Source organism: Callionymus lyra, chromosome 3, assembly GCF_982586985.1.
Source record: "Callionymus lyra chromosome 3, fCalLyr1.hap1.1, whole genome shotgun sequence".
NCBI classification, from domain to species: domain Eukaryota; kingdom Metazoa; phylum Chordata; class Actinopteri; order Syngnathiformes; family Callionymidae; genus Callionymus; species Callionymus lyra.
The window spans coordinates 13,794,531-13,816,051 of record NC_141820.1 but is presented as its reverse complement, the minus strand read 5'-3'; the positions used below and the strand labels follow the sequence as shown (position 1 = coordinate 13,816,051).

At 36.1% G+C, this 21,521-nt stretch overlaps 1 protein-coding gene across 1 annotated transcript; it reads right to left on the bottom strand.

Annotated features, from left to right (window-relative positions):
- Nucleotides 1-320: 320 nt before the first annotated feature.
- On the bottom strand, nucleotides 321-20,677 carry prkcq (protein kinase C, theta). The gene is made up of 18 exons (XM_087786498.1): nucleotides 20,621-20,677; nucleotides 15,599-15,833; nucleotides 11,766-11,965; nucleotides 11,629-11,689; nucleotides 8,665-8,845; nucleotides 8,556-8,587; nucleotides 8,388-8,473; nucleotides 6,827-6,956; nucleotides 6,634-6,743; nucleotides 4,846-4,960; nucleotides 4,626-4,777; nucleotides 4,378-4,551; nucleotides 4,227-4,318; nucleotides 2,728-2,790; nucleotides 2,533-2,671; nucleotides 2,290-2,478; nucleotides 1,206-1,334; nucleotides 321-1,130 (listed from the first exon to the last, which is right to left on the bottom strand). Exons 2-18 carry the CDS (start codon nucleotides 15,714-15,716, stop codon nucleotides 984-986), a joined length of 2,118 nt encoding a protein of 705 aa, XP_087642624.1. The 5' UTR covers nucleotides 15,717-15,833; nucleotides 20,621-20,677; the 3' UTR covers nucleotides 321-983.
- Nucleotides 20,678-21,521: the final 844 nt, after the last annotated feature.

Below are 21,521 nucleotides of genomic sequence, written 5' to 3'. Positions count from 1 at the left end.
AAGTTTAAGTTTAATAATTACATTTGTTATTTGGCAAGTATTTATAAATGAGATGCCAATAATAATTGATATTATTTGAATTATAGATATATAAATGTATATATAATACCTGTATTAATAAGGATATTTGCTCTTCATTTTCCTATGAGGCTCACTGACCTGTGTTGCTAATACTGTGACCGAGGTCGTGACCTTTTGTGGAAAAGTGTCGGCTGATTTAATATTGTTCGCGTCGAGCCGGTAGCTTCGGCTCCTGCTGCGTGTTCTTATTAATCCACTAAGTAGCTTATTGAGTTTCAATCGAGCTTTAGAGTTTTGAGCTGATTTTTTTTTTGTTTCCCTAAAACGCATATTGGTTATTGAAGCGTGTAAGTGAGCTGCTGTTCAATGTTGTCACCACCAGGTGGCAGAAAACTGGGAAAATCAGACTGAGATGATGTGGAATTGACGTGAAGAAAATGTTATACTTGTTTAAATCTACTTCTTTTTTTTTAACTCTTATAACACTTCAATTAAAGCACAATAATTCAAACGGGAAATGCATTATATAAGTAAAACTAGAGTTTAAAAATTCCATGTTACGTTCTTAGTACAGAAAAAATGAGTTTTTTTGTTTTCGAAACACGAAACATCGTCCATTTTATTTTACAAGTTCACTGAGAAGAACCTGAAGAACATAACATGACACTGACTAGTATCTCAAACCAAAAAATGCTGTCGTTGAAGTATACACCAAGTTTAAAACTCTCTATGTACACGTAAACTAGGACTTTGTTGCTAAAACACACAATAACTGCCCCGGTGGAGGAAAACAATGAGACCTGGAGGGATTTACTTTAGACTCGGGGGGTCTCAACATGTCTTACCGGGTCTGAGCTCCGGGGTCGGTCTTGGAATGAAGAGTCTGTTGTGAGTGTGTGTCACTGAGGTGAGTGTGTGTCACTGAGGTGAGTGTGTGTCACTGAGGCTACTTGTTCTGAAGGTCATCGACGCACCCCAGGGCTGATGAAGGAGAAGTTGCTGAACATGGTCTGGTCCACGCTGTTCATGAGGGTCCGGTCGGAGCAGGACAGACGCGGCTTCTCGTTGATGAACTCCTTGTCGAAGTTGCTGCAGTCGCTGGGCGAAGACTGTCGGGGGAGGAAGGAAGGGGGAGGGAGGGTGTTAGCAGAGGGAGGAGGGTCCGCCGGACTCTCTGCACTCACCAGGGTCGGCCTGAAGGGCGGCGCCACCTGTCGTTGTTCTATCGCGCTCCAGTCGATGGTGCTGAAGAAAGTGTGCTGCCTGATGTTTCCCTTCACGCCCAGACGCTCCTCCGGCTCTCGCACAAACAGCTGCGAACATCACACTTTTATTAACGTTATGAACATCGCAGTCTTGGTTAGTGATCGAATACTTCTCTGCACGATCGAAGAGAGGTTGATGAAGAATATATTTTCATTAAAAACTACTTCAAATGGAAAATTATATTTTCAGAATCAGAAAACTTCAATTGCCATTTTTTTTTTACTGCAATACAACATTTTTTACTTCATTAAAAAATACTTCAAATAGAAAATTATATTTTCAGAATCAGAAAACTTCAATTGCCATTTTTTTTTACTGTAATACAGCAATTTCTACTTCATTAAAAAATACTTCAAATAGAAAATCATATTTTCAGAATCAGATAACGTCACTTGCCATTTTTATACAATAATCCAACAATTTTTACTTCATTATAAAATACTTCAAATAGAAAATTATATTTTCAGAATCAGAAAACTTCAATTGCCATTTTATACTATAATCCAACAATTTCTACTTCATTAAAAAATACTTGAAATGGAAAATTAAATTTTCAGAATCAGAAAACATCAATTGCCAATTCTTTACTGTAATCCAAAAAATGTCCCTTTTGTATGAAGGCAACAAATGTGTTTTTAATGTGATAATAGTACAAAATAAAACAAATTAAATATACATGAAATAAAATAAGATGAATAACATACAAATAAAATCAGATACATTACAATAAAATGTATTTTTTAGTAAAATAAAAACTTATTTTCTTTTTTGGGGGGAATTTTTAGCTTGAATTAACTTTTTTAAATTTAATTATTAAGACATAAATATCTGACCCATAATGTGACTTTAATCAACGAAAACAGAGTTGAAATGAGTCTCAACCATCGTTCAGACTGACTACAGAACGGCATAAACACAGAAAGACTTCCATCAGAGAAAACTGTTTCAATCTGAAAGCGTGTCGTATTGCTGAGGTCAGCAGTATTTATTCTGCAGTCTCACCTTCACCATGATGTCCTTGGAATCCTTGGTCAGCCATCGTGGATACAGAGGATTGTCGGTTCTTATGGACTGGAACAGCTGCTCTTCGTTCCGGCCGTGAAACGGAGACTGACCGATCAGCATCTCGTAGACCAGGACGCCGAAGGACCACCAGTCCACAGAGCTGTTGTACTTCTGACCCAGAAGGATCTGAGAAATGCAGAGTCAGCCTGGAACGTTTCTGTGACGTGGACCTCGAGTCACCTCTGGTGCGATGTAGTCCGGCGTCCCACAGAAGGTGGCGGTGCGAGACTCTGCCAGCATGTTCTCCTTACACATGCCAAAGTCTGCGATCTTGATGTGTCCCTCAGAGTCCAGCAGTATGTTGTCCAGCTTCAGGTCTCTGCCGACAAAACTACATGTTTAATCTTCCTATGGTTTTATTTTCTGAGACTTCACCTGTAAATGATTCCTTTAGAGTGAAGGAACTGAAGACCACAGACGATCTCAGCCGAGTAGAAGCTGAAAGAAAACAACATTTCATCTCTTCTTATTCTAAAACTGAGCATATTTGTTTTAGTTTTTATACAATAGTACACTTTAAATCAAACACAATTGTTGTTTTGTATAACATTTTTCTTAGGATTTTAAACTTAAACTGAACTATTTTCAACTATAATCAAACAATTTTCAACCATAATCAAACAATTTTTAACTATAATCAAACAATTTTCAACTATAATCAAACAATTTTCAACTATAATCAAACTATTTTCAACTATAATCAAACAATTTTCAACTATAATCAAACTATGTTCAACTATAATCAAACAATTTTCAACCATAATCAAACTATTTTCAACTATAATCAAACAATTTTCAACCATAATCAAACTATTTTCAACTATAATCAAACTATTTTCAACTATAATCAAACTATTTTCAACTATAATCAAACAATTTTCAACTATAATCAAACAATTTTCAACCATAATCAAACTATTTTCAACTATAATCAAACTATTTTCAACTATAATCAAACTATTTTCAACTATAATCAAACCATTTTCAACTATAATCAAACAATTTTCAACCATAATCAAACTATTTTCAACTATAATCAAACAATTTTCAACTATAATCAAACTATTTTCAACCATAATCAAACAATTTTCAACCATAATCAAACAATTTTCAACTATAATCAAACAATTTTCAACTATAATCAAACAATTTTCAACTATAATCAAACAATTTTCAACCATAATCAAACTATTTTCAACTATAATCAAACAATTTTCAACTATAATCAAACTATTTTCAACTATAATCAAACAATTTTCAACTATAATCAAACAATTTTCAACCATAATAAATCTATGTTCAACTATAATCAAACAATTTTCAACTATAATCAAACTATTTTCAACTATAATCAAACTATGTTCAACTATAATCAAACAATTTTCAACTATAATCAAACTATTTTCAACTATAATCAAACTATGTTCAACTATAATCAAACAATTTTCAACTATAATCAAACAATTTTCAACTATAATCAAACTATTTTCAACTATAATCAAACTATTTTCAACTATAATCAAACAATTTTCAACTATAATCAAACAATTTTCAACTATAATCAAAAAATATTCTACTTAATCAAACTATTTTCAACTATAATCAAACTATTTTCAACTATAATCAAACTATGTTCAACTATAATCAAACAATTTTCAACTATAATCAAACAATTTTCAACTATAATCAAACAATTTTCAACTATAATCAAAAAATATTCTACTTAATCAAACTATTTTCAACTATAATCAAACAATTTTCAACTATAATCAAACAAATTTCAACTATAATCAAACAAATTTCAACTATAATCAAACAATTTTCAACTATAATCAAACTATTTTCAACTATAATCAAACTGCTGGGTTACATACATGGTTCTGTGCACGTCAAACTTGTGGCAGTTCTGGATGTGGAACATCAGGTCACCTCCGTTCAGATACTCCATCACGAAGAACAAGTTCTCCTGTGAAGAGGATCATTAGATGAACCACATCAGCCTCTCGTGACTCTGACTGCGACTACCTTGGTCTGGAATGTGCAGTGCAGGTGAGTGAGGAAGGGGTTCTCGCAGGCCAAAGAGAGAATCCTCCTCTCTACCATGGTGCACTCCACGTCGTCGTCCATCAGAACCACGTCTTTCTTCAGAGCCTTTATCGCAAAAAACTGTCCGCTCTTTGACAACTCGGCCAGAAACACCTGCCAACATACACGCATCGTCATCGCCAGGATTCTCGTCAGCCTGTCCGTCAAATATGAATCAAATCCAACACCTTCCCGAAGCTTCCTTTCCCCAGCATCTTGTGCAGGACGAAGTCTTCCAAGCAAAACCTGAGCTCCTTCTTTGTAACCGCATATAAAGGTTCCTCCTGCTGGTCTTGGACAGACGGGTCCGTCTCTCCTGGACCGCACCAGGAGACGCCGTCTGCGGGAAAGAACACCAACCATCAGAAACCACAAATGAACGTCTAATGCAAACAAAAGGACGTTCACCTTTGACAGCAGGGGGCGCCGGCTGCAGCCCGGACGGTTCTCCAGCAACACCCGCCTGATCGATGCAAACTGGACCCTCTCGACTGATGATGTCAGAGTCCTTGGTGCTCTTGGCCTGAATGTTCACACACACCTTCATATAAACTTAAAAACTTAAATTTATATCACATGTACCAACTCCAGGGCTGTAATGTGGGCTGCTGGTAGCTCAGTTTGAAGTCAAAGTATATACATTATCATGTTTATTTGGGACTCAAAGATCCCAGTGTTTGAGATAAGATAAGTGATGGAAAAGTCCTGATCTTATGTTTGTTCATCAAATTTACTAAACCACATATAATATTCATATCTCATTGATTGTATGTTTTTCATTTTGTGAAATAGGGATTTGGTTGTACTTTTTGTCAGATCTCTGAAGAAGTAAACACAATCTTGACCTTGAGGATAATAACTTGTTCAAATTTGTGTTTGGTTCAAACCTTAAGAGTAAGATAAGATAACGGCTTGTGAAACTGCGACGAGGATAAAACGGCGAAATAACAGCTCTGTGCTCAGAAAGGATGAAGATAAACTCTGTTCTACTTTCTTACTTGTGTTTAAGTTGAACATGTGACTTTAAACCAGATCTGATTTCTATTCTTTGTTTAAGTAAAAGCTTCATCTCAGTCCTAACCTGACAATAAGGTACTGAAAAATACAGAGCAGGAAAAAAATGTTTTAGAAAAAGTTGTTTTCAGTTTTCTTTATAAGTACAGAGACGTAAACTAAGGTTGTCTAGAGACACAATGCGAGAGATTGTATCTCAATGTGAGAGGTTGCATCTCAATGTGAGAGGTTGTATCTAAATGTGAGAGGTTGTATCTCAATGTGAGAGGTTGTATCTCAATGTGAGAGGTTGTATCTCAATGTGAGAGGTTGTATCTCAATGTGAGAGGTTGTATCTCAATATGAGAGGTTGTATCTAAATGTGAGAGGTTGTATCTCAATATGAGAGGTTGTATCTCAATATGAGAGGTTGTATCTAAATGTGAGAGGTTGTATCTCAATGCGACAGGTTGTATCTCAATGTGAGAGGTTGTATCTCAATGTGAGAGGTTGTATCTCAATGTGAGAGGTTGTATCTCAATGTGAGAGGTCGCATCTCAATGTGAGAGGTTGTATCTCAATGCGACAGGTTGTATCTCAATGTGAGAGGTTGTATCTCAATGTGAGAGGTTGTATCTCAATGTGAGAGGTTGTATCTCAATGTGAGAGGTTGTATCTCAATGTGAGAGGTTGTATCTCAATGTGAGAGGTTGTATCTCAATGTGAGAGGTTGTATCTCAATGCGACAGGTTGAATCTCAATGTGAGAGGTTGTATCTCAATGTGAGAGGTTGTATCTCAATGTGAGAGGTTGTATCTAAATGTGAGAGGTTGTATCTCAATGTGAGAGGTTGTATCTCAATGTGAGAGGTTGTATCTAAATGTGAGAGGTTGTATCTCAATGTGAGAGGTTGTATCTCAATGTGAGAGGTTGTATCTGAGCAGTCTGGTTAAGATTGTCTCCAGACTAGCTTGATCACTGAGCTAAAGTTCTGTATCATTTGATCAACTCTGTATATTTTTCTTAGACAAATAATGGAAAAATAATGCAAATGATCTCCATATATATATTTTAAATGCTACATTTAAAACAAATAGTGTTCATAACTGGAGCGGATTAAGTTTCAAACATAGTCTCAAAAGCTTAAAATGATCCACATCAGGTCAAAGAAAACAACATTTTAGGTCAGATTAAAAGACTGACCTGCTGCTTGCTCTCGATGATGGCTAAAGCTTCGGCCATCAGTTTCTGATTGACGCCGCAGAGATTTGCTACTTTCTTCTGACATTTGTGGTGAACGTTCATGCTGCATTCTGTTGGAAACAAGTACATTAAAAAAGATGAAGTCATTGAAACAGTTTCCTGCCGGTCGACCCTGGAAAAGTCAAGTTCTCACCCTCACATTTGAGGCCCTGCCTGGCCAGACCCCACAGCAGAGTCCCACAGTGTTCACAGAACGTGGGACTCTTGTAGTTATAGACTCTGAATCTGTGCGGCATGTCGATCTTGAAGCGCTCCTTGTGAATCTGCAGAGACAAAAATGAATATATCATTGGTTTTAATGAGTTGGTTTTAAGGGTTACATCATGCACACGTGTGTTAAACTTAAGGCCAACTCTGGCTATTCAAGTGCACAGATACTCAGGATGCAAACAAAAAAAGAGTACAACTGGAAATGTTTTGATAAAAGAGGACAAACACGGAGATAATTAAAGATTATTTTAAGCATCAAAGAACGAAAAGACAATATCAGAATCAGACTCATGAGTCCTGTGAGGTAAAAATACAAGACTGCTAAAAGATGTGTGATTGAGTTCGACTAGAAAAACATTAAAAACAAATGTTCAGATGACAAAATGTTTCCTTCATTCAAGCGCATTAAGCCGTAAAACTTGTTTAATACATTTTTGATAGTGTGTTTCCTGGAGGGAGATACTTTGAAGCAGATGTTCATATACATGATTTTATCATTTAAATGATCAAAATAAAATGAAAAGAAAAAACAATTATCATAATAAGGTTAAAGAAAACCACGCCCACCTCATAATCTACACCTTCTCCTGCCTCCCATCAGAATTACACTGATCTTGCTTTCTTTTTTTTTTTTTTTAAAAAAAGGTCATTAAATACATAAAATAAATCATAATAAATACACATTAGGATGTATTGGGCAGCATTGTGATGCTTTAAAACAATTTTCTTAAAACCAAGGTGTCATATGGTACAGGTTGAAATTCTTCTACACCAGGGGTGAGGAATTAAATGTCTTTAGGGGCCACATTGTAGTTTATTAGTAATAAAATCAATGTAAATATGCTAAAATAATTATATATTGTACTTTATATAACCTTTTTTTCATTTTAAATCTCACATAAAACACAACAAATATAGCGATATGAAGAGACTAGTAAGGAATAATAGAACTTAATACAAAATAAAATTGTCAGTTACTACTAGCGTTCTACACCTTTATCCTTTTTAGTCGTTTCTCTGCCACTACAGATGGAGGACGGTGTATATAACTTCATCCTTTGATCTATTCAATGCATGTTTAAATCTCTCAGGAATGTCTCAGTGACTTGAAATGGGTCGTAAACATGTAGTTAAGGAGTTAAAATGCTCTCACGGTTCGACTGAAAACACATCCTCCCTGTATGACTCCAACTTTCTGTGACATGTATCAGTTGTGGTTACTGCGATTGTGTTAAAACTGAAATTTAAATAAAGTTTAAAGGAAGCATCTCGCTCGTTCTCATGATGGAAAACATTAACAAGAGACAAGAAGTAGAAATAAAGATTATAAATTGTGTGCGGAGGTGTGAGTGCCACACACTCGTAGACAAAAGGCAGCATGAGTAACTGATGCACTTGTGGTTAGAGTTTGTTCTTGGTGATGTTTTTTTTCTTCTTCACAAGCGTCATATCTGCTCGTCAGGAAGTGCAGGGAGTGAACCCACCATGGTCTCTTTGCTGTTGATGGCTGAGCCTGTACACTTGGCGATGACTTTGTCGATGCATTTCTTGTGTATCGCTGCGTTACACTCTGGAAGTCACAAATTGGATCATTTACACATGTGACAATTCAACAGAAACATTTTAAGAAAGAGGAGAAAAAAAAGACTCACGTCTGCACTGGTAGCCTTGTTTGTTGAGGCCCCTGTGGTGTGAAAACTCAAGTGAGGAACATGAAACAAATGTACAGTCACAGGCAAAAAGGAGAAAACGATGAATTACCAGACAAACTCCTTGCAAACGGAGCAGAAGGTGGGCTGGGGGAAGAACGTGGCGCTGAACTCGTGACACTTTACGAGGTGAATCTTGGCTTGCTTGATGGCACCTCGTCGCTGGTGGAGCGAGAACAAACCCTCTCTCTCCTGCTCCGACTCTGGGTCTTCATCGGCGTGGCCCACCACGTCTGTAACGTGGTACACATGTGAACTGGATACACAAGTACTGCTTATGACAGAACGAAAACAGATTTTCAACAAATACTTAAGTTACTTTTAAATCTTGTGTCTTCTGTGATTTTTAATGTTAGACATTAGTGACGTGTTGATGAGGCTTCATGAAACAGCATGAAACAGCTGATGAGGTATCACGATACAGTGTCTTCATTTTGAAAGACCACTAGATGTCACTCTTTGCTTCGTAATCTTTGGCTCTGATCTACTAATTTTATTTAACCTGGCATCATTTTCAAACAGAGAGTGACATCTAGTGGTCGTTCAACATGAAGATACTGTATCATGATACATCACCAGCTGTTTCATGAAGCCTCATTAATCCTTCACAATTTAGCAACAACTTTCGAGATTATGAGATGTTTCTTTGCCAGATATCATGATACAGTTCATTTATAGATAGTAGACTTATGGAATAATACAGGATGTGACGCAAAAGCAGACATTTTAATCCCAGTTTTACTCAGGTCCGAGCTTTAAGTAGGCCTGACCCAGGCGATGTGCAGCCCACTCCATTTCTATTGAAACCTCTTATCCCTAAAAAATACAAGAGAGTACAGAGTTGTGTATATTTATTATGGTCTCTATTTTTTTCCTGTTTATCCCCTGAAATTCCCTCACAGCCTGATTTGCCTCGAGCTGGAGTCAAACAGAGACTTTGTGTGAGGCGGCAGCATTACCCATGTTTCCACTGTGATCCTTCGCCCAGACTTGTTCGACAAACCAATAACTGCGTCGACGATATAAACAGATGATGTTTCTGTCAACGGTGCGTTTTTTTTATATCCAGACTTTTAATCATTTAATGGATCGACGTTCAAGTAAAGCCGGATCACAAGAGTGTGTGATTTAAAGAGAGTTAAAGGTGAAGTAGAACCACCTGTTGTTCTTAGCAGCAATTTCTTATCGGTTCTATTTATAAACCCCTCAGAGGGACGTCTTCTCCTCGAAGCCTGTTGATGCCAAGGCTCCTCTGTGAGGCCCATTCAAACACAAAGAGAAAATATATGGTTTCATCACGTCGTCTATTTTTAGTGTGGAATAATCTCAGGGAGGATTAAGACTTATTAAAACCACACATGGTTGCCGGACACATTAGCCTTTAATAAATTTTGTTATACTGATAACAAGCTTATTTTTCGTAATAGCAAAAAAAGAAGAAAACGTTTGTGAATAATACACGTAAAATGTCGTCCGTCGATAGAAAACATCCTAAAACTGAAAATAACAACAATAACAAAATTCTGAATTTCATTTGATGCGATGATCTTTATTCCTTAACCATCGTTGAACAAAAATGGAGTCCCTTGCTCTGCCTGCACTCATAAAAAAACAATAATAGAGGGAAACAAAATATCTTGTCAAGGGCCACAACACTAAGTCTCAGACTCCCTCTTCTAATCGAAGAGGAAGGCAGTATCAAGAGCAACATTTGAACCATAAGGAAATCAAACCACGTGATCCACGCAAAATAGCATCTTTTCTAGCTTCTTATCTTCAATATCTTCAAACCATCTCCTCAAACCTTCCATGCAGGATTCTGCCTTTAAGGAGTGACATGAGAAGGGATTGGTTTATTTTAAGGACATTATTAAAGACAACACTGTTTTTTCTTTTGAACAACTCAGTAAAAATATAATCTTCACAGGTCAAACTTCTTTAGGTTCTTACAAGCGAGACACTACATTTCATCTAAATGATCTCCTCAAACTGGGAAAGAAAGAAAAATATTAGACGAGATTCTTTCTATGAACCCAACAAAGAAAGGATTTATTGGCCTCTCTGAATTAACACAGAAACCTACAGATAAACAAAAGGTGGCATGGGAGGAAGACCTCTCCTTATCTTAGAACAATTGGAATTAAATTTTAAAATTAGTGAATAAATCATTTTTTGTGCTTGCCATAGTCTGATCCAATTCAAAATTGTTCATAGAGCTCACCTATCAAAAACCAAACTTTCAAGAATATACCCGAGGTCAGTCCACTGTGTTAGATGCAAGATCCTAAAAGCCTCCTTAGGCTAGATGTTTTGGCCATGTCAGAGCCTACAAAAATTCTGGGAAAACATTTTCAAGTCCCTATCAAAAATGGTTTACACCGAGATAAGAGCAAGCCCACTCATCGCTCTCTGTGGGTTCACTGGAGGGATCAAAAAAATAACACAGAACAATCGACTTCTTTTTGCTCTCAATGGCTCAGAAATGTAATGTCCTGCCTCAAAATGGAAAAGATCAGATTCGCTTTGACAAAATCAAAGAAAGCTTTCCACGAGACATGGGACTCTTTTCTTGAGCTATTTAGGACCCTGTAAATATTTAGAATTTGTTTGGTCTTTGGTCAACATGTGCATGTAGATTGCAAAAAGGATTCATCTAAATGCAGGATTAATTTTGTCTTTACCTTTATTTTTCATTATTTTATGGTTTTGTTTCTATGTGTATACTCTGTTTATTTGTTTTATTTTTGTTGCTTTTTTTGTATTGCAATAGATTCTGACTTTACTGTGTCTCTTTTGGGGAAAAAAGAAAAGAACAGCATATGTGTAGCATTGCAGCAATAACTAGTGAGCCTTCATATAAACATGGTTTATTGCCTGTACACCAAACCAACATTACCTGAACGCCTGTACTATATACTTGTGCTCAATAAAAATATTTTGAAATTAAAAGAGCATCTTTTCCTAAAAACATTCCATTTGTAACGGGACTAAAGAGGTAAACATAAAAATGACTCACCACGTCTCTCCAGGTAATATTTGGCTTCCATCAATAAACGACCCTGTGGCTGCAAGTCCAGCTGAAGTCAACAAAGATATTAAATCACAGTGTCTGATGGCACAAGGAGGAGGAGGAGAATCGGCTTCTTCACTCACCCAGATCTCCAACTTGCCATTCTCCTTCTTACACTGTGTTGCCAGCGTGTCGAGAGAAACTGTGGCCTCAGAATTCAGGTCCGCCGTCCGGTCTTTGACCATGACGTGCATGATACGACCTGGGTGGATGTGTGCGTCAAATTTTGTGCTCCAAGGCGGGTACATGGTGGGCTTCTTCTGCTTGTAGACCTTGCCTTTCTCTGTGAAACAGGAATACAAGTTGGTCACAAAATGTATTTAATTTTTTACAATTATAAGCATCAGAGGCTCTCAAGATGTTTACACCCATAATTTAATAAGGGTGTGACAAGATGTATAAATAGAACGATACAACGGAGTGAAAGGCAAGGCTCTGGTTGGTTGTAAATAAAGTATAAGTTGTATTAAGTTCCTGGGGAAGCTGTACAATCGCCTGCAGTTGATTCAGAACTCTGCAGCGAGAATTCTGACCAGCTCAAGTAGAAGAACTCACATTTCCGATCCTTAAAACTCTTCACTGGCTTCCAGTTTCTTTCAATTCTTTATTAGTTCAGGCTTTTCCTTGATTTTCTGGAACTCCTGTGTTGTTCTCAGTATTACCTTGATCTTTAAAGTATATCATTTATTGAATTTTGTTTTGTTCGTTTAAGCGCTTTGTGACCCTGGTCTGGAAAAGCGCTATATAAATACGAACTACTTACTTACTTACTTACAATGATAGTAATGTTTATACAGTGATGGAGAAGAAAGCTGATACCGTTAAATATTCAGGACAAATACGACAAAACTACAAATCAAATACACAAGCAGGATATTTACCCGGTGGTGAGGCTGAATGTCTAAATATCTCTTAACGTTTTTTTTTACTACGTAAGCAATCCAACCTGATTTTTTGATTAAATAATGGTTGACTCTTCTGACTTATCTTTATCAAGTATGACCCTTTAAATTTGAGCAGACCCTCGCATCCACTTGCATAACAACCACATGCCACAAATAAAGCTGCTAAGCCTTTAAAACCTAAAGTGATCTCCATCATTGGCTCATCATCTGCCTTTCCTGCAGCCGAGCCAGCTGGCATCTATCGGAACATCAGAGAAATCAAAAATGTTCAACCTTTCTAACTGATCAATGTCGATGCTGTACAGACATTTAAAAGGAAACAACACAATGAGATGAGCCTCACACTTCCCCTTTCTTGACTAATATTAGCATCTCTTCTCTTTTTCACACATATCTATCACGTATTTATCAACAACACAATCTGGAGCTTATCATCCATGCGTTTGTGTCTTTAACAGTTATTTTCGTGTCTAAACAAGTAGGAGCTGTCTCGGTTAATTCAAAACTCTGCAGCGAGAATTCTGACCTGCTCTGGTAGAAGAACTCACATTTCCCCGACCCTTAAAACTCTTCACTGGCTGCCAGTTTCTTTCAGGATCAATTTTAAAATCCTGGTTCTTACTCTCAGATCTATTCATGGTCAGACTCTTCTTTACATCCCTGATCTGATCCAGCCTTACACCCCAGCTCGGGCTCTGAGGTCTGTGGATCAGAATCTACTGATGGTTCCTGAACACATTGCTCCGAAGCTATGGATTGATCTTCCTCTCCCTCTGTGTTTGATGGATCTATTGACTCCTTCAAGAAACATCTTAAGACATTCTTATTTGTGCAGGCGTTTTCTTATTTTCTGGGACTCCTGTGTTTTTCTTATGTGCCTTGATCTTTTAAAGAATAAATTTAACTGTGTATTGTTTTCGATTGTTAAAGCGCTTTGTGTCCCTGGTCTAGAAAGGCGCTTTACAAATAACCTTAGAACCTTAGAACAACAAAAAGACAAATAAAAACATGAAAGGCTTCTTTAAGTTCTTCAAACAGTATCTACTGAAGACACATAAATACACAGTTTTTTTTCTCCCTTCAAGCGAGTTAATGAATGTAACTCTAATATTATTATTATTATTATTAGAAGCATTACTTATTTTTACTTTGTTCTCAGTAAATTTAGCTCCATGTCAAAAAAAAATCCTTAAAATTTCCAGAAATAGTGACAACTTCACGTCTACTGTGTAGACTCATGTTCATTTAACATAGTTTAATTTAATATACAAAGACAAACAGCTGGCTGCCACGCTATCACCACAAGACAGAGGAAATAGAACAGTGGAGTAAAACTCAATCACACAAAATCTGCTGAAGTTGAGGGGCTTAACAAAAAGCATATTTAACTAAACAGATGTAGGACTTTTCATTCTTTGAGGTTCAATTTATCTTTAATATCTTATTTTACTTTAATTGTAGACCTACTTTATCTCTGTCCCTTATATTAACTTAAACATGAGCATCCTTATAGGCCACTATCTAAACATTAAAATGAATCTACTTTGATTCTGAGCCAACCATCTCGTCGGACCACATAAAATTCAATTCACGGGTCGGATTCGGCCCTTTACCCTGAGTCTGACACTTGGGATAAGAAGATGAACTTATAGGGGCATTTTTTTAAATAGATTTTTTAGCATCAGTCGACACCATTTCTTGACTATTCCACGATTTGCTTTACAGATGTCATAAGGGCAAATGACACAATCTATGAACGATGACACAAAACTAAGACATGCAACTGTAAGGAAACTAAATAAAACTGCAACATTTACATGCCTATATTTACTCCAGACAGTTTGAGTCGTCACTTTCCTCTTAGTCACTATTTCTTTTTTTAGAAAAACACTAACAATGATAAGTAAAGCAGACGTGTGTGCGTAAGTCAGATTAGTCACATTTTCAGAAATGGCATTGATTCTAGAATTATCTTTGTACCTTATTAGAGTTAAATGCAAAAATGTTTGTTCATTTTAATGTAGCAAATGGAGCTCAGTTGTCTCGGGGTGTGTCCCAAATTGCGCACTTCTGCACTTACACTTAATCTTGAGTGCACAAGTGCCTCTCATTGAGCACCTAAAAAATCAAATTGCCAGAAAATTCAGTGTTGACACTTTCCACCCTTAAAGGTCGCCAACTTAGTAACGTAAATGACGCTAAATTGAAGATACGTCACTGACGATGCGTCTTCAGAGCAGATACCGGCGTAAATGTGGTTAAAAAGTAGTAGAAGAAGAAGCTGTCGAGTCATTTCCGGCAGTAATACCCTGTCGTAAACTTAGAGAAGTGCAAGATTTGAGACAGAGCATTCGTCTTCTTCTTTGTCCCAAAAGACAATTAAAAACAACCAAATACCTCCATACTGCTCGTCTTTAAGGTCCCTCTTGTATTGAAGCCTCGACATTGGGAATTGCTCAGAAATAACTTAAATTAGTCTATATTTTAAGATTGCAGAAGAAGCTCCATGTCTCTCAGCTCCAGCTACTAAGTTTATCTTCATACAAACACATTGCAAGTGCATAAGATTTAGTTTGATTGCCTAGCAGCTTCCGTTAAAAACAAGCCTAAAAATATAGACTTGTTTATTTTTTTCAGAACAATTCTTCTTGTCGAGCCTTCAATAAAAGATGGATGAAAGATGAAAGTAATTCAATTTTTTTTGTGTGTCATTTTGGACGAAGATGAAGACAACTGAGCTCCAGTCGCTACATTAAAATGAACATACATTTTTGTCTATAACTATAAAAAGGAACGAATTCAATTAATTCCCACCCTTAGTCGACATGAGGGTGAGTAGAAAATGAATGAATTCTTAATTAAGCTCAGTACTTATTAAGCATTACTCTGTAATACTCCACAGGGCTCTGTATCAGTCAATGCTAAATTGTAGTAAAACATTTAAATAGATTATTGAGGACCGTTTAGCACATAAAATGGGTTAAATAAATGTAGTAAATTGCAATACAGACCTGTGTCGATGGACTCCTTCATGTAGACAGCACAGTATGGGTTCAGCACCTCTTCGTGATACGCCAAACCGGGATCAATCTCAAAGTTAGAGAAGCCGATCCGTAGGAATGGCGACATATTGACTGGATTTCAATATCCGACTTAAAAAAACTACTTTAGGTGGATAAATCCGATTCTCTACTTGATGGTCAGCTGTCAGAATAAGGAGACCCGCTGCTCTATGTCCAGAACCCCCTAGAAGACAAAAAGAAGACGTCAGGAAGGATCAACATAATTGATGAAGCAGTTCCTAAACAAATCAAAACAATGCATACACACGAGCAGATGTTTACTCCTTGTTAACCAACAGTCGTGCCAGGAACGTCATAAAAACTCTTTGTGTCTTCGAAAATAGACCCGGCTGCAGTGTTCGGTGCACGGACCGGACAGTCGATGTGATACCCGAGGAGGGGGAGCTGAGCATGTATATTTGTGACCAGGGTTCGGACTATTTATAGGACTGAAATCTTAAACGCACATCAGAAATTAACACCCACATGAGTCCATCTTCATGGTCATGGTCACCACCCTCTACTGGAACCTTCACTGACTCTGAGTCAGCGCAGGAAATATATATGAGATAATAATAATAATTGCTTCCTCCTTCCTAGTGTCATTTTGGGTCAAAAGGGTAAAAGCGGTGAAATTTAATTAAATAAAGGAATTAATAAAAACAGGATGACTTTTAATCCACTCAAATCTTATATTAACCTTTAACCTAGCGCTTATTACGGCTTTCATGGCTACAGAGTTATTTTTAGAACACATTATAAATAGTTGGGTTTTTTTCTACTATCAATACACAAAGATAATGTTAATCTAGCTTTATGAACTCTTTGACTGTTAGTAGAAAAAGAAAAAAAGAGTTTGTTACCATGACATTTCTAAATGAATCCCACATGGAACTGTTTCTATAGGGTTTATTTGCAACACCATATTATTGTGTATTTTTGTTTACCAGCAGATGAACGAAATATTTTAATGCCAAACCAACCTTGGACGGAAAACTATCACGCAGCAGTTCCTCAACTTTGTTTTTAATTAAATTTGTTCTGGCTCAGTATTAAATTCAATCAAAAAAGAAAACCTTCTTAAACGCTCTTTAAAGAACAATTTTTTTTTCTGAAAATACAATTTCTTTGAAAAACCCAAACAGCATTTAGTTTTTCTTTCTCTTTATCAGCTCCTGTAGAAACATTTCACTACACTTCCTCTTGCACGACGGTGGTTTCAATTTTTCTAGAAATGCGTTGGAGTGCAAACTGCCACATGCAAGATACGAAACCTTACTTTATTTGAAAAGCAAAGAGATAATTTAAAGAGATTTTCAACAAAGGGATCTACAATGCAAAAATAACTTAAACAATCTGGACTTTATATTTAAGGACATTTTAAAAAGCCATCTTTGCTTGCGTGTGGTAAACCTGAAGAATGGAATGTAACAATTCTGCATTGTGTTATCAACTTCTCTTCTAATCTACAGATGAAAAAATTAAAAAAAATTCACATAAACACTGTGTTATGGAGTTCTGTGGCACAACTAAACAGAAATTTACTTTACTGGGTTGTATTTCATTATGAGCAACTGAAAATGAGCTTTAAGTGGATTTAATGGGGGATTAACACTGGTCCAATTGTGAATACCACCGACTAATCTGTGTATTGCAAGAGCTTTGGTTGTTGTTTGAACCCAAACAGTAGATAAAACAGGTGATAACGAAGCATAATGTACTTTTTAATACCTGAGTCCTAACATAACCAGAAATGTAGAAAGAGGCAACATACTATAGTAGCAATGTGGCTGTGAGAACCACAGAGAGCCAGGTGTTAAGACAGTCGGAGAATGTTTTACAAGAGAATTAAACTTTTCACCTGCCAACGCAACCGCAAACAATCAAACAGTTCGGTCAGGCGGTATAAAAGTAGTGCCTTATGATAACCAGAATTATAAATTAAACTGTATTTAATAACTATAGAACTGACTTTCTTTCTTGTCACAGGTCTAGATTTGATTTTTAAATGGAACATTTGATTTAATTATTTTTGTAAAGTTGGTGATGTTAAGTGGAATATAAACAGGAACTATTCCGGGTAAATATCACGAGCGCTTCCAGTGTAGACAGTAGACTGTATTCGCCCTGGAAGAACTCACATTATTTTAAAAAGTACTTTCGGAGTACCTTCTGTTTATATCACTATTGTTCTTTAAACTTGTGCCACAAACGACCGCAAAATATTGACATATTTAAGTTTTTTCAGAACAACACTTCATGTCGAGGCTTCATTACAAAATGGAACATTACAGACGAGCAGTATGGAGGTATTTTGATGTTTTAAGTGTATTTTTGGAGGAAGTTTGTCCCTTGGAATGAAAGAAACATTTTATCTATAACTCTAAAAGGGAACAGATTACTCTAAAATATAATCCCAACATTGTCGACATGAGCGTGAGTAGAAAATGAGTGAAATTTGAATTATGAGTGAACTATCACTTTAAGACGATCTTAGATTGGATTCATAGATACTCTACTCCTTTTTTTTTATAAGAAATGTGATATTTGGTGCTGTTTTTCAATGGCTTATTTTGTGTTTTTATCTTATTTCATTATTTTATTCTGTACTGACACCAAAGTGTTTACAACACTGGCAATAAAAGTTTCTGATTCTGATTCTAAAAACACCTTATTACGTCTGAAACGGTTTGATAATCTTAAATTTGTGTTGTATTTTTTGCCACTTCCTCCAGAGAATGACTTTGTAGTTTCAACATGGCACATGATCGACCAGAGTGTGGGGGGAAGAATGACTTTCAATCTCGTTTGTACTGTCTGTCAAGCATATGACAGATGTTATCATAAATGTCATAATGTTCATTCGACTAATAATGCCAAGCTAGCAACACTTCCACGAATCAATGCTGTTTCAATGCTGACGAACTGCATGTGTTTATATTTATGTGATTCTGGGTGGATTTGCTTTTTAATTCCACAGAAACCACAAGAGTATCTGCAGCTTATCTTACTGTGCAATTGTGTTTTTAAAGTAATGAAATCCCTACACCAAACAGATGAAATATATTTTTAGTTTTGTAACATGTTATCTGTCAAACAAATTGTTACATTTGTTGTTGTTGTTATTAACTTGTTTATTCTGCTAATCTGGGACTTTCAGTTGAGTAAAACCCACAATGCTGTTGGCACATAAAAGTAAATTCATTTGAGTGAGGATATTCTCTGACCTTTTGAAGACTGACAATTCTAAGCTGCATTGCTTTCATGTTTGAAACCATCTGTGTGCCATGCATGTTGGCCGGACACTAGACTGACCCTCCCTTCATTACTTAAATGCCATCATAACCCGCACAGACACACACAGTCGCCAAAAGGTCAGGGCACAGTGTGCAGAGGCTTTTGAAAAATACACAAATCTTTCATGTTAAAAGATAAAGTCAGATCTGCCCACCTGACTGTCAGAAGTCAGTGGCTTTTTAAAGCGTGTGAGGAAGACGGATATCTATCTGAGCAGGGTCTTTGTTGTTCCTGACAGGAGCTCAATGTGTGACAGAAGCCTTTGACATGAGCAGCAAATGTTTCTGATATTTACTCATTTGCCCACAACAACCTGCAACACTTGGTCGCTATCATACTTCGATTTATAGTTAAAATACATCAAAATGTAACTTCAAGATATATTTTTTTAATTATGAGCAAAATAATTTACATTTTATTCAACATATTTGAACAAGAAAACTGATATATCTGCAATATTAATAACTAGGGCTGTTAGAAAATATCGATAAAGCAATTACTGGTAAACAAATTTTTTTTCATGAAACAGTATCGATATTCAACAGCACAGTATCGATTACGATATAGTATGCGTTTTGTTTCGGCTTTCAAATCAAAATCTATTATTTACCATGGTTATTTTCTGGTTTGCAGTTCAATAACATGGGTTTAAAATTACATTTTTAGTTTACATTTACATCCAAATATTCACAGCGTAGTTCATTTTTGTGTTGCAATAAAACTTGCGTTAGATGGCAGCAGCCATTGCATCCTCCACAGCCAAAGTAACAATGAAATCCAAGATGACTGAGGACGAGAGGATACAGTCGACTACAGCAGCTTTTGAAGCTGACGTTTGGACATATTTTCGTTTTAAAACAAATGAAAGCAGTTACGACTTCATCAAGAGTCATGTGTTCTGTAAGTCAAGTACATTAGAATACTACAAATATATCCTTGTTACCACAGTATTGGACTATATTGCAATATATATATTGTATCGTTGTCACGTCATCATGATACGAATCGTATCGCCGGATTCTTGCCAATACAAACCCCTGTAAATAACCTATAAATACAATGATAATACTTTAATTTCTGTTTTGTAAACCTAGATTAATGTACCAGAAAGTAATGCTAACTTGCAGTTAGCTGGTTACATGAAACAGCTGTTTCTACTGATGCTAATAATAATAATAATGATGTGATGACTCAGAAGTCTGGTTTATCAAAGGGCAGCAGGTGATACATGTCTGCCTTTTTTTTTTAACAAATTATTGTACATCACACCATTGATGAAAATGTTGCTGATACTTCTTGTCATTGTCAATAAAGTTTTAGCAGGTAAAACTAGATTTGATGAGAAGTTGTTTTTTTTTTCTCTCGATGAGAACTTTACGAATAAAGCAATGTAAAGTCATAACTTGTTTCGCAAATATAAAATAGAACGATGAATTATTAAATATATTAATATATTTCTAAAAAAAAATCATGTCGCCAGTGACTTGGCAAAAAATAAAAACGAGAGGAATAAAGACGTAATAAAACAGAATAAAACTCGTAATAATCACGTCTCATTTACGTTTAAGTACTGCCTTATCTTATTTAAAGGGTTTCTAAACTACAACTGAGTGTATATTTATGGAATAAAACCGTTTAAAACCGTTGTTTCATCAATTCAAAAAAATAACTAACCTGCTAAGTTTGTTGTCTTCCACTGTCGAGCTCCTCCATCAGTGGGCGCGAGCTCAGCTGCAGCGCTGTGGTCGTGACGCGTTCAGGGGCGTCGGAAATACTGCCTTCCTATGGTGACGGTTCTGTCGAATGGAAAAACTTGCTTTTTTTTTAGTTGTTGGAAACAAAATCAACTCTTGTTGTATCGACTGTTTCTTCTACGCGTGACATCCAAGCAGAACAGATTGAGAAAAATATTCCTTTAATCACAGTTAATTATAATGAATCACAGAATAAACATTTGTTGTAACAGTATATTTACCAGTCTGAATACTTGTCAAGTAAAGTACACGTATGAGGCACGTAAATGTACCAGTCCTAATACTACTCAAGTAAATTTAAACTCATTAAGTACATGTGTATTCACCGGTCTAAATAGTACTTAAGTAAGAGTACACTGATGACAAGTAACTATTACTTACTTACTTAGTTTACTTATATTCACTAGTCTAAATACTTCTAAGGGAAAAGTACACTATAGGGGTAGCACTTTATTTACTGGTCTTAAATACTACTCAAGTATATGTTCAATGAGGAAGTACACATATATTCACCAGTCTATGATGAAGTACCAATATGTTTTCCTGTCTCAAAAGTACTCAATTAAAAGTACACTGATAGAGTACAAGTATATTTATAAGTTTTAATGCTACTCAAGTAAAAGTACATGGATGAAAAACAAGTATATTCACCACTATATATACTTCTCAAGTAAAAGTACATTGACGAAGTACAAGTATGTTTAACAGTCTTAATTCTTCTCAAGAATAAGTTCAATGAGGAAGTACAAGTATAATGTAAAGTAAAAGTGAACTGAAGAAGAACCAGTATATTTACCAGTCTAAATACTACTCAATTAAAA

Bases quoted from the DNA above. Each gene is read 5' to 3' on its own strand.
- prkcq (XM_087786498.1), bottom strand. From the start codon at position 15,716: ATGTCGCCATTCCTACGGATCGGCTTCTCTAACTTTGAGATTGATCCC. The intron at 4,961-6,633 runs GTCAGTCTTTTA...GTGAACATTCAG, and splicing joins TCATCGAGAGCAAGCAGCAG to GCCAAGAGCACCAAGGACTC. The intron at 1,131-1,205 runs GTGAGTGCAGAG...CTCCCCCGACAG, and splicing joins CGCCCTTCAGGCCGACCCTG to TCTTCGCCCAGCGACTGCAG.